This window comes from Mus caroli, unplaced genomic scaffold, assembly GCF_900094665.2.
Source record: "Mus caroli unplaced genomic scaffold, CAROLI_EIJ_v1.1 scaffold_10744_1, whole genome shotgun sequence".
NCBI lineage: Eukaryota > Metazoa > Chordata > Mammalia > Rodentia > Muridae > Mus > Mus caroli.
This window is the reverse complement of record NW_018388553.1, coordinates 22,375-36,615: the sequence shown is the minus strand read 5'-3', so window position 1 is coordinate 36,615 and position 14,241 is coordinate 22,375. Positions and strand designations below refer to the sequence as shown.

General features: G+C 39.9%; 1 protein-coding gene across 1 annotated transcript; it reads left to right on the top strand.

The window, feature by feature from the left end:
- Positions 1-461: 461 nt before the first annotated feature.
- Positions 462-6,959, top strand: LOC110287677 (carcinoembryonic antigen-related cell adhesion molecule 3-like). The gene is made up of 4 exons (XM_021154236.1): positions 462-650; positions 1,741-2,100; positions 3,698-4,057; positions 6,823-6,959. Exons 1-4 carry the CDS (start codon positions 587-589, stop codon positions 6,930-6,932), a joined length of 894 nt encoding a protein of 297 aa, XP_021009895.1. The 5' UTR covers positions 462-586; the 3' UTR covers positions 6,933-6,959.
- Positions 6,960-14,241: the final 7,282 nt, after the last annotated feature.

Below are 14,241 nucleotides of genomic sequence, written 5' to 3'. Positions count from 1 at the left end.
AAAGTGATTACAAGTGAATGACGCATTAAACAGCTCTCCTCCTCATTTCCTGACTCCAAATTCTTGTCTTTTATGTATATCTTGACTTCCCTAAATGATGGATTTGACCTCTGAGACTGGCCTATAAATTCTTTGCTCTCTTAATCTGCTTTTGATCAGTGTGTTTATCCTAGCAGCAGAAAACTTGAACAATCAGTTTCTGAGAATTATATAAAACAGATTCATTTATATTCTACATAATTTTCTGTTTGTATGCAAATCAAATAGCACCATATGTCCATATAAGGCCATATAAGGGCTGGAGGAGACTTTATTGCTCAATGTGCTGTCTGGTGGACTGGGGCATAAGGAGAGGAAAGAGGGGAAAGGTAGAGGACAGGAGACAGACAAAAGGGTACTGATGTTTTTTATACATAGGAAATGTTTCCAGTCCATATAATTCGAGGAGGGGCTCCAACCTGGGAGGAGACTGAGATAAAAGGGAGGAAGGACAACAGAACTGACAGGAGAGCAGAGCTTGGAAACAGCAAGGGAGCTAAAGCTTTTCGCAGAGGGAGCATAGAGCACGTGGCAGGTGGCAGAGGTCATGATGGACTCTGTTGCACTTTCCTGTAAAGACTCTACCTCCTGGCAGGGGCTCCTGCTCACAGGTAAGGAGGCCATTCTTTGACACTAAGTGGGAGAAGGGAATCTCAGAGCCTTGCTGAAGTTCCTAAAGAAGACAAGACCCTTGGGTAGATTTGGGCTTTCTGAAGTAGACACAGAGAGGAACAGCCACTCCACAACAGGAAGTGACACATGATCATATCATGGAGAAATGGCATCATTGTTTTCTATTCCAAGTTAATCACATGGACAACTATATTCTGAGGTCTGATGTCCCCAACCATGAGTGGGAGAGTGGTCAATTAAAAGACAAACTAGGGAGGGCCATTGAGATGATTTAATGGTCATGCTGCTTGCTGCCAAACCTAAGACATCAGTTCAATTCCCAGCAAAGTGACTGGCATGTATGTATGTATATATATATATATATATATATATATATATATATATATATATATGTTGTGTATACATTTACCTATACACACATGCACAAAAGTGCACACATATATAAGCATTCACCTTCCCCATACATGCAAACTATACTAAACTCTTGTACTAAAAGTGTCATTAGCATTGTATTTTAGGATATTTTAAGTATAATCCTATATTTGCATAGCCCTGACAAATGCATTCTCCCACTTATCCAAAGGTATTCAAGCCTTTATCAGTTCTGGGCATTCCAAAGAAGACAGGCTCATCTTGGTTCCAATAAAGTCCTAGACTAATAAACTGTAAGTTAGACCAAAAAGACCATCTAGAAGTAGAATTGGAGTACTTAGGCCAAAGAGAGAACACAGAAAAAGAAGAAATAAAAAAAGCAAGCGAAGGTCTCTAGAATAAGAGATAACAGGAGACATTATCTCAGCCCAAGTACTCTGATTGTGAACAGGAAGCTGAGGGCACTTTGCAGATTCCTTAAGATACCCAAGGAGTTAGTTCCATACTTAGATAGGAGCATGTTCAGGGCCACTGATGGAGCAGAGATTATGTTGCTTACCCCTTCCAAGTACAATGGTCCCTTAACTCTTTACCAGCTAGGCTGATTGATGAGCATATCCACTCGGGACACAGATCTAATCTTTTAATCAAATACAGAAGTCCCAATATTCATCAAATTCCTCTCTTTCCTTCTAGTCTCCCTTTTAACCTGCTGGCTGATTCCAACTACCACCCAGATCACCATTGAATCAGTGCCTCCCATTGCTGTTGAAGGGGAAAATGTTCTTCTGTTTGTGCATAACTTGCCAGAGAATGTTAAAGCCCTTTCCTGGTACACAGGAGTTAAACCACTCAAGAGTTGTGAAATTGCAAGTCATGTGATAGCTACCAATTCTACTGTGGTGGGACCTGCACACAGTGGTAGAGAGACTGTACTCAAAAATGGATCTCTGCTTATCAAGAGTGTTACCAGAAAAGACTCAGGTTACTACACTCTACAAATACTTGATACATCTTCAAGACCTGAATTAATACGTGCAGAATTCTTTGTTCACAGTAAGTTAATATTTTGTGAACTCTGTTGTTGGGTGAGGTTCATTCTATTGAACAGAGGAGTGTCAGGTCTGACCTGGATCTACCTCCTCCTGCATTGTTTATCCATGTCATTGTTTGAGGTTTAAATGCAAGACACACATTTTGAGGAAAACTGTCACAGACCAGAATCCCTTACTTGACTGCACATGCAGAGAGGTGGACTTGTGCAGTAACTCAGACAAGGGTGTCAGCCTCAGCCCAAACCCTTGGGCCTCTCACCATGAACCTGTACCTGAGTTGAGGAAGAGATGAGGAAATTATGGGATCTTCAGTGAGCCTGGATCCAGACCTCTGTCCAAGACTCAGCTCAGAGTGAGGGAAGACAGCAGAGCTAATATTAGAGCAGGCTCAGAGGTACTGGGGGAGGTAAAGATGTTCTCCAAGAGGGAGAACTGAGCAGGCATCAGAGGTTGTAGAGCTACCTCCTTAATCTCCAAGCAAATGTATACACAGTGACAGAAAATCCTTCCTCGGGTGCCTATACAATTCTCTATCCATGTGTGGGAGGAGGTTAGCTGATTGTCTGGATTCTTTTGGAGAGGATAAAGGCTTCAGAGGAGACTCGGGATTTTTGTTTGCAGCATGAGATGAGAAAACACAGCAAGGTAGACAGCTCCTCAGCATCTTGAAGCTCTAGTGAACAGGAATTGGTAAGATGGGGGAGCAAAAACGTTGCATTGTTCATTTATCAAGTTCATTAATTACCTTGGCAAGTATAGTCCAAAGACTAATGTCCCCACCTATGACAAGATGACTCTTCAAATGAAAAGCAAATTGTGAGATGACTAAGTGAATATGGACACTTGCTGTCATCCCTGATGACCTGAGTTCAATTATCCCAAATGGTGGAAGGAGAGAACTCAGTCACACAAGCTGTCCTCTGACTTACACATAGATATTGTGGCATGCACCCACTAAGCCATACACTGATACATGCTTGATGCATGTTCCCTTCCCTAATACAGCGTCAATAAAAATAAATCAAATTGGGGTATGAAAACTGTAATTAGTTCAGAACCTGAAAATCTGATAACTTACTGCATGGACATAGAATGGCCTGGAGCACACATCCATCTATCGATTCAATCATTTATCCATTGAGCAATTTCTATTAATTGAGTCTTTCAATATTATCACACTGATCCCAGGCCAAACAGTCTTCTATTGGATGGGAATAGACATGAGAAAGGGCATCAAGACTACACCATAAAAGTTCCAATGCAAAATATGTCATTGTGTAGACCTAGTTTCTATGGAGGAAGATGCTAGGAGTGTGTACTCTCCTTCACACACAGTGGGACTGAGCATAGATCTGAGGGCAGTGAAGGGTAAGCCATGAAGATAGAGGAGGTAGAGCCCCATACAGACTTTCATTGGCACTGAGGGCATAGAATTTTTGTAATTGACCTACACAGAGTAGGATAGACACACCCTTACCCACACAAAGGCTGAGTAATGGACACTCCTGCTCAGGACTCAGAGATCTTTCTTCCCACCTAATGCAGAGGAATCACTTTTAATGGTTTCCTTCTATTTCTTTTTTCTTTTTTTCATCTAGGCCCACTTTTAGGCTACAAGAAGCATCTTGCCCCTTCTCAACTCACAATTAAGTTGGTGCCATCTAGGGTTGAAGAAAATGACAATATTCTCCTGCAGGTTTATCATCTGCCACAGAAGCTTCAAGGCTTTGCCTGGCACAAAGGAGTACTTCCACTTGACCATTTTAAGATAGCAAGCCATTCATTCCTCACCCATTCAACTATGCTGGGGAGTGCATATCAAGACAGAGTGATAATATGTAATGATGGAACCCTGGTGCTCTTGAATGTCACTCAGAATGACACAGGGCTTTACACCTTCCGAACCATATCTGTGGATTTGAAATCAGAATGGGACATTTTGGACCTCCAAGTAAATAGTAAGTGAATATTTGTGACTCCTGAGTGGTAGTGGAGTTTATTCTTCTCTTTATATGTAAAACATTGAGGCTTGGATTGTGCCTTCATCCCATCTGTATTGTGTACTCTCACTTAGGTTTGGGCATTTAGTAAAAGACACACATCATGGTGGTGAACTGAAATACATCAGAAGCCTTTGACCTGAGTGGAACCTCCAAACAGTAGTATTATAACTCAGTCCAAGGATTTTATTCTCAGCTCAGACTCTCTGGGTTCTCACCCGGAAAATAGTCTTGAGAAAGCTTCCTGACATTGCTTGAATTTTACTACCTGATAAAGCTGACTGGAAGCAATGTATCATTCTGCATCCAAGTCTTGTAGCATGTGGAACAACCCAGTATCTCTCATGACAATTACGATTAGGCTAAGTCTTTTGAGCATATCCCTTTCCTGAGATTCAGCATGGACAGACAGCTGTATGGGTGACCATGCAACAAACTGACTGTTCTGATAGTCCTGAGACTCCACAGGAAAGTTTGGATACCCAAGGAAACATAGATCCTCTTGACAACTGCTTGTCCTCGGGAGTTCAGCCTAGGGAAGTCTCTTCTTTAGGCAAATGATTATATGCACTCCTGATTTTACCAGCTCTTCAGTCTCAAGTTTAGGACATTAATAATATTCAAATTTCACTGATAGACAGGGAAATGATAATTAGCATGTGTACTACTGTAGGGAATCTCAGAGACAGCAAATACACTGGTTGAACAAAGGTTACACAGCCCATGGGAGACAGATCAGAAGCACAAAATGACTATGGCCACAGCCCCAACTAATCTATCCTAGGAGTCTTTATTAAGTATCTGTGAGTCAGAGAAGTGCTGTGAAAATTTCAGAGGAAATTTTCATCTTAGGTATCAGTGTCTAACAGAGAAAGTCTGGTCAAGTGGAAGCAATAAATAGACAATCAGTTTTGACTTTGTAATAAAAGCTTAATTGAGTTCTGAACCCCCTTCCTGCCTAATTCTCCTACTCCAGTGCTCTGGGATTCAGATCATAATTTTTTTTTTATTGTGGTGGGTTCACTCCTCTTGAAGCATAGGGAGAAGGCTTTGCCTCATACCTCCATCAAGAGCTGACAAGACACAGTATCCAGTGTGCAGCTCACTCAATACTTTTATAATGAATGAAGAAAGGAATTAGTAATGAATGGACAAATGAGTGGTGGTAGATTGGTTTATGGATGAATGGTGGGGTTAGTTGAATGTTTTTATGAATGGATGTTTTAAAACTCTTTCAGAGATTAAAAATTACACGTAGAGTTCTAGTATGTCTGACAGTGCCTATACCCTACTCATCCTGGAGAGTATTACTTTTGACCCATCTCTCTGATCTACTCCTCAGCCAACTAGAAAGACAACTGCATGAGCATCCAAGGGAGAAAGACAAGTACATGACCATCCTAGGGATGCTGCTGTATGTAGTATTTCTCAGACTGACACTCCTAATATAGTCATTTAGATATGGAGTCTTGGAAGTTATTTAACTTCTATTGATGCTGCCATTCACATTTCTGCTATTGTTACTCCTTTCCTACCACTCATCCCCTGTCCATTCATTCAGGAAGTTATGTCCCTGCACTGCCTAGTTCACTGATCCCCTTACATTCCCACCTCAATTGCTGCCTTTCCTGGTTCCTGGTAAAGAAATCAAAAGAAAAAAAACATTCTTCATAGGCTCCATAAAACACCCACACTCTTTCCCAGATCACCCCACACACATAGGCACTGTAAAAGAGAACCCCAAAGTCTTGCATGTTTCAACCTTTTCACTTTTGATGTCATCTTTCTCCTACTGTGGCTCATGCTCCTTCTGTGACTTATAGACCTTCCCAAGAATCCAGTGACACGATCTCTGCCATATAATCCCTTTATCATATGTAACTACATCTCATATTGTCACATGGTCTCAAGTTGACTCCTGTGATCCAGTAACACTATCTAAAACTCCAGACATGATAAGTTCCACTAGCCTGTATAACATGGAAGCATTTGATGAAACTTGCTTTGTGATTCCTGGGTCTTAGGAAAAGGAAGAAAGAAAGGACCTCACACACTGGAGTTGGCTCGGTCCCTCTGTGCCTCACAGTTCATGGAGGCTGGGACAGATTTCTTCTAAATATACTCTATCCTTGGCATTTGACTCTGCTGAAAATTTTGGGTTGTTTCTTATTTTACACAGGAGAGGAACCTTATATTCCCATGCACCCTCTGGTCAGTGCTGTCCTCAACAGGACTCACACACAGGTCTCCCTCTGTTCATGGATTCACCAGCTTCAAGCCAATTTGTAATGCTTACATTTAATAAAATGGGACCCACAGTACTCAGAGATTGATCTAAAGCCTTTCTGTGCTCTCAAAAAATAATCCTTGCAGGAATTGGTCTTATACTCTTGCTGTACCTAACAACTTTTACATATTATAGCCTACTCAGCAGAAAGGAAGTTATTTTAAGAGCTATTTGTATCTCTCAGCACATTAGATGATTGAAACAATGAATGCCCTTCCAAAAAGAGTATCCACTAGGTGTCTCATGATGAGAGAAAGAAGAGGCCCTAGCCAAAGGGAACTTTCTCCTTGGAAAGAGAGTTTACTTACCACAGTAAAGGATGGGATTGAACTCAGACAATGATGGGGAAGGGTAGGTGAGTTTGTTTATACCTTGGTTAGGACTGCTTAGATGTACTTATCATTGGTTTTCTATTTTAATGTTCATCTCAATTCAGAACCTGGAAGTTGGGCTTCACCCAGTCTCAGACCAACAAGTAAACCGTGGACTTTCTCGAGGAATCGAAGACGAGCAGCAGACATGTGCAATTCTAATACTATCTATTAAAAATAAATAACTTTCTGCTTATCAGTATTCTTTCAGTTACTTTTATTCCCTTATTAAGGATGGGTGACTGATTCCAGCTTGAGACTCATAATTAGAACCCAACCAAGTTCAGTGACAACATGGAGAAATTTCCTGTCACAAATTCCTATTGGTGGAAAAAACCATTTCTTCAAAGCTCCATAATGTGCCAGTGTCCCGCAGTGTGAAGGAGTCTCCACTGTATCAGTGTTAGGACTCCTGAATTCGACAGGGCTGACATGTCATTAAGTCGAGGATGTTCGAAGCTGGGGTTTCTGATAATTGATGTTTGTTTTGACTGAATGATCCAACTTCTCAATATGGCCTTCAAGTCCTGATAACAAAATCCTATGCATGACCCATTTTATCCATAAGGCTTGCATAATGGTTTAGACTTATAGAAATGTTCATTTTCAGTAGCATTTTATCAGTGTTTCCCTTTTCATTGAATTCTCAAATCTTTTCCTGTATTGATTCCTTAATTAGTTTATATTTTGTGCCTTCTTGCAATTATTTTATCAGTTAATATGTCTCCCTTTTGGTTTGTTTGGATATTCCTATACTCATTCCCTATTTCCTTATTTGTTGTAAGATCTCTCTCTCTCTCTCTCTTCTCTCTGTATATATATATATATCTTAGGCTGTCTTGGAATTCACTAGACTGTCCTTGATATTATACAGATCTGTTTGCCACTGCCTCCCCAGTGCTGTAGAGGAGGGCAAAGCATGATAGAGCATGCTCTCTCTTTGATAACTTTGTGTAGGGTTGTGTCTACTTCCCTGTTATTGGAAGCCATTACTTTGGGATAGGTGATTCTCAGAAGAGTCATTACTTTGGTTTTCATGTTCCTTGCTGGTTAAATTCTTTCTTATTTTTTCCTTATTATTGAGAACTTTATACCTGTGCATGATGATATGTGATCTTACATATCTCAATTTTCCTCAGTAAAATCTTCCTGAATCTCAGAAGTATATCTATTTTCCAACTATATGCCTTTCCTTATACCACTAACACTTCCATCAAAAGAATGAAGATAAAGGATTTCTTCTTTATGAAGAATATAATATCTTCATAATATGATTTTGGTAGAAGAGTTTCTTGTTGTAGAATTGACAACAAATTTAATCTCTAGTGCTTCCATGACAGTATAATACCATCTGTTTAGTCATAGTATTGTTTTGAGTCCCTGCATCCTTCTGTCAGTTCCCAGGAGCCTCTTACTGGAACCTCTTACAGCACTCTGTGATCCTTTGGGGTCATAGTTTTCACTGGGTTGTGCAATACAGATCATGCTTTGAATATTGTTCTCACCTAATATAGAGACTTTTGTTGGTGACCTTGTATTCTAGACCCTGAGTGAATTTACTACCTTTAGGATGTTTGTTTCTCAGTGATAGGAGTTGGACAAGGCTCGGAGAGTCCTCTTCCAGCACTAACAGGATTTTTGAACTTTCTGCCTCAGCCGCACAGTCATGAAGACTCAGCTTACCTCTAATATTCTTTCTTTTATCCTTTAAACTTTGGGGATAGGCAGGTAAAACAAGGTTTCACTCTGTAGCCCAGGCTGACCTGAAACTTGCTCTGAGACCAGGCTGGCCTTGAACTCAGAGATCTCCCTGACTCTTTCCCCCTAAATGCTTGTATTAAAAATATTATAACCTCTGCCTGTATGCCCTCTATATATTTTATTTTATGTGTATAAATGTGTAAGGACATGATCTTGTAGATAGACAGGTAATAAGTCTAATGGGAAAATCTAGAATTATTACACTAAATGAACATAGTATTAAACCAACTCTGAATGATTTGTCATTATAACCATAGATCAATGATGTCTCTTATTAAATTTAAGGCCAGGCCCTTCTCAGCTTCTAAGATCAGACAAGAGTTGACATTTTCAGGGTAATGTAGCCATAGTAAGATTAATGCATCTCTCAATTCTCATCATTCTGCAGTAAATGGTGACTAAGACAGAAACCCATCCCTGGCCAATGTGTAGAAAATAAGAGACTGTGGAATGCTCAGTCTTAAATGGGACATCAAAATCATGACCATCCTCCCAAGGCTGAGTGCCTGTTGGGAAATAGAGAATGAATAAATTCTAAGAAACAAAGATGATGGATGACTATCACAAAATGATATTTTCTACACAAAACTAGAAAACTGCACATATGAACTTACAGTGGATTTGAGTTTCACTTGCACAAAACTCATGTAAATTCAAGCCAGACAAAATTCCAGCATGGAGAGAGAGTATGGGTGTCAAAATATGAAGTCCTACCACAAGTTGAGGATTTATTGATAACTGATAGATTCATGGAGAAGAAACATTTTATTTAAGGGTATGATACATTGACTATATTTCCATGGAAGGTCCCATATCCATGAATATGTGGGCAGCACTTTGGACCTGATGAATTTAAAATAGTAAGTATAGAATATTATCTATATTCTGAAATAAAAATTATGCCAATAACCCAAAGGTAATTGTGATTCTAACATAGTGTTGGTATTTTCTATATTTTTATAAGTTTGCACACAGCATCACAGTTTTTTCCAGTATGGATCAAGTTGATGCATTGAACACAAAATTATTTCTCATAGATGCTTATTCCATTTTGTAAAAATGTAATGTAATGTATCACTCATCTATTGATTTAAATTGCTCCTGATCTATCACTATTGCTTTAAAGTACTGATTTACACACTGTAAGGTACACACACACAAGAGCATACACACAAGCACACAAATGGGGGCATAACATACAAACACAATGAAAGTATAATTAGAGAAAAAATAAAGCAATGTACTTTTTGGCTTTTAAGCGTCCTCTCACATCTCTTATGACTTGGGAGAATTGCAATGGCTAATTATTGTTATGAACATGCCTTGGTTTAGAAATGTAAGAAATGGTATTGACTCAGGAGCTCCAAGACCAAGTTCTCAGCACAAAGGTTTATTTGCCTCAAAGGTACAAAGGAAAGGGCATAAGAGACAGACACAGGAAACAAAGGATGATGTAGAAGAGGAAGGAAACAAGGGATAAGGAGAAGGAGGGACAAATGTCTACCTCTGAATAAAAAGAGACAGATGGAATTTTATAAAGCTATAAGGAAAAACTGTTATAATGTGGTATTTATTTGGTCATGTTAGTTAGGAAAGCTAAATGGGGGTTTTGATTGCTGGACTTCAATACTTTAATAGCTGGTCTTTGATAGTCAGCCCTGGGAAGGAGAAGTGACCAAATAAGGGAATAGGTCCTACTGGCTAACTTTAGAAATGTAATATAATTATTTTTAATAAGGCAGAGGGAAAAGGAGAGAAGGGTGATGCCTGCTAGAGCCATGTTTGCCATGCTCTAGCTGACCAAAGTCCCAGGAACTAGTGGCACACCTCTGATGTATCTATGAGTAGAATTCAGCAGATAATTGAGAGGATAGCCATAACATGAATGTGATTATCCAATTGGGCAAGGACTTAGACTGAATAAGAGTGTGGTGATTTTAATAAATATGGAAGTCATAGATTCATGTGTTTGAATGTTTCATTCATAGAGATTGGCACTATTGGGAGGTATGACCTTGGAGAAAGTGTGTCACTGTGGAGGCAGGTTTGAGGTCTCATACATGTTCAAGCTGTTCCCAGTGTGACAGTCTCTTCCTGTTGCCTGTGGCTCAGCTGTACAAGTCTGAGTTCCTTCCTCAGTAGCATGTCTGCTTGCATGCTGCCATGCTTCCCATCATGATCATCAGAAGCCTCTGGAACTTCAAGCTTGTCCCAGTTGAGTGCTTTTCTTTTATAAGAGCTGCCATTGTCATGGTGTCCTTTTACAGCAGTGAAACCAGAATTAAGACAAAGAGTAGAAGGAGAGAGCTAAAGGAAGGCACCTCTCCCAAGACTCTATTTCTATCCAGTGATTTCCTGGCATTTACCTCATTTTGCCAGTATAGCAAGAACCATGATTCTTATGAGACCTAGGGTGTCTGTTCTCATTGTTCCTGTTTAGCAAGTAACTCTTGTACTAAAAGTCACTTTATTAAGCAAAACATATACATAAAAACAGTGACCACACAAACACATCAACCAGTTTTCATATCTAACACCTTAGTCCACTTCTAACACCCTCAACAAAGATAACATGTTTTTTAGTTTTTTTTTCCTCCAAGGAGACACCATGGCCATGGTAATCTCTATAAAGTAATACATTTTGCTAGGGATATAATGATACCTTATTGATTCAGAGATTTAGTTCATTATCAGCATGCGTATATGAGACCTCAAAGCCCACCTCCACAATGATGTACTTCCTCCAACAAGACCACATCACTCAATAATGCTACGCTCTGTGGGTCAAGCATTTAAACACATGAGTCTATGGGAGCCATTTTTATTCAAACCACTATGACATGTCTGAGTGTTCTGAAATGAGTTGTTGTATGAGTAACCTTCCTATCCACATAATAAGACTCTGTGTCCAAGGTAACTTAGAAAGTAAAGTATTTAATTGGGTTCTGGAGGGTTAGAGTTTATGATGATGAACTGAAGTCATGGCAACAAGAACAACTCACATCATAAACTATAAGGAGAGATCAGAGAGCACTCTGAGAATAGCACAAGTTTTCTGAAAACTCGAAGCCCACTCCCAATAACATCCTTGTCTAAAACCATACCTCCTAATCTTTGCCAAATGGTTTATTGCCTGTAGACCAACTATTTAAATGGGGGGGGGGGGCAGATCATTCAGATTAACCCATTTGCCAACACATTTATTCATTCCCAGGTTTAATTAATGCTAAGATATATAATTGGTTCTGGAGAAATGGATTTGTGCACTGGATGTTATTGCAGAAAACCAGGTTTCAAAGGCCAGTGCCTGTGGATCTGGGGAGCAGGCTTGGAACAAGAGTAGGGTCAACACATGTCAAAAACATGAAAACCTTTTCCTGCATTCAGCAGGAGTAGGATCAGTTACCCAACTGCCTCCAGCATGTCTATCCTGCTGCACAAAGGCCTGCTCTCCCACTTTTGCCTACAGAAGGAGATCACATAGACCAGTAGCCATGTTAAATTTCCTTTTCCCTTCTAAGGTCATGACCAGTGGCGCCTGGAATTCCTCCTTATGAAATAAGGCATCCCCAGCATCCCAGATCAAGCCAAATACTCACACCAACATCCATGTCTCACCCTCTAAAGGTTTTAAATTGCCTTTGCTCTCCACTAAAATGAGCTGTATTGCTGAAACTGCCTCTAAGAGTCTTTTCTCACCATGCTCACTACTGCCTCAGGTTACTTAGCTCCCAGCTGTCACACCTCAATTCTCCTTCTAGCATCCATCATGTGTGATTGCAGGTGATCGATCACACCATGGAGGGCAGAGAAACAGAGCCTGAATGGCAGCTAGTGGTCAACATGGGGTAGAGACTGCTAGGATTCACAAAATGGTGGTGATACACACACACACACACACACACACACACACACACACACACACACACACACACACAATGGGTCATCTATTAGCCCTGCCTGATCATGCCTCCCTATGAAGAGGACTGAGGTCTTTTATTTTTAATTGTTTATCTCACTTTTAGTTTCACCATTGCATGGGACAGAATATGATGAAAGGCAACTGACACCTTCTAGCTAAGGTATCCCTTGACTTTTGTAGAAGGTCTCAGGCCTCTGTCTAGATACTGACATCACACTTGATCATTGGCCATAGCCATCTACCTTTTCTCTCTTTGACAAAAACTATAGTAATGTAATGACCAGTTAAGAGATCTTAGGGACGTATCTCATTTCTCTGAAATTTGTAGGCAGGCTTACCTCTGTGACTTTGGGCAAACCCCAGCACCAATATTCTAGGAAGAGATATACTGGAGGATCTGGAAGTTACTCTCACTAGTCAACGAAAAAGGTTACAATATGGTAAATGATTATAGTAATAATCATACTTATAAAGAATTTAAAAACACTCCTCTTCATTACTGTTACCCCAAATTCTACAGAATGCTGTTAGTACAATATTCCCTGGCTCTCCTGGCTCCCCAATGAGTATATCTGGATTGAACAATGGCCTCTATTAGGGAGAAACATAACAAACTCAAACAGTTAGTAAAACAAACAACAAACAAACAAACAAACAAACACTAATATCATGTTCCACTGCATCATATCCAGACTTTCCATAGTCCACAGCCTTGTGTTTGCTATAAAAATAAAAGACTGCTACAAGCTTTAAGGGCAATTACAAACATATGGGATTGGGGGTCGTCTCCAAAGGGGACTACTACTCTTCTCCACTATTGCCACCATTGTCCCTTTCTTAGCAATAGACATTTAAAGAATGCTTTTTCTCTATCCCTCTCCAACTATAGGATTACTTGTGGTTGTCCCTGTCCTTGTGGATTGTCAATCGATATGGTCCACACAGGCAAAAAGAACAAAGACAATGAATGGGGGTTTCAGTATGGTGAATGATCACACTGGAGCCAGCTGTGGAGAATCATCTCAACTTTACTTGGGGTGAACAAGGCTTATATAACTTGTGGAACTCGTAGAACAAATACCCGGGATGGGCAAAGGTCATTGGCTGAAGGCTTGGGGTACAGAAATGCTTCAGTATTATGAGGAAGCATTTCAGGAATCTCAAGTGCCAGCTGAGCATGTTTTTACCAGAAGAAAGGAATGGATTCTGTTTCTAAATAGGGCAAAGTGACATTCCTTAGGTAGAGCTTTTTGAATTTCCCAGACAAGGTGAAAGAATAAGTCCTAACAATGAAGGGAACCCTCCATATTGCATCAGGCCAGAGACTATCTGGTGGACTTGGACATTAATTAACAGAGTTTTCCCATGATTGCCAATGCATTGAATTCTCAATATCCCCCTTAACAACTCTGGGCCAGCTTTATGACATAAGTAGACAGTCCTCCCACAAGTGATAGAAAACAGTCCCACCATCTGCCAGGCGGCCATTGCCATTGCATTAATGTTCTACTTAGATAAAGATCTATACATTTATCATTATATGGATGATATTTGGGTATATGGAGACCACAAAAGATCCAACAAAGATAGAGAACTTCAGAACAATTTCCCTTATGAATATCGATGCAAAAATACTCAATAAAATTCTTGCTAACCAAATCCAAGAACACATTAAAACAATCATCCATACTGACCAACTAGGTTTTATTCCACGGATGCAGGGATAGTTTAATATATGGAAATCCATCAACGTAATCCATTATATAAACAAACTCAAAGACAAAAACCACATGATCATCTC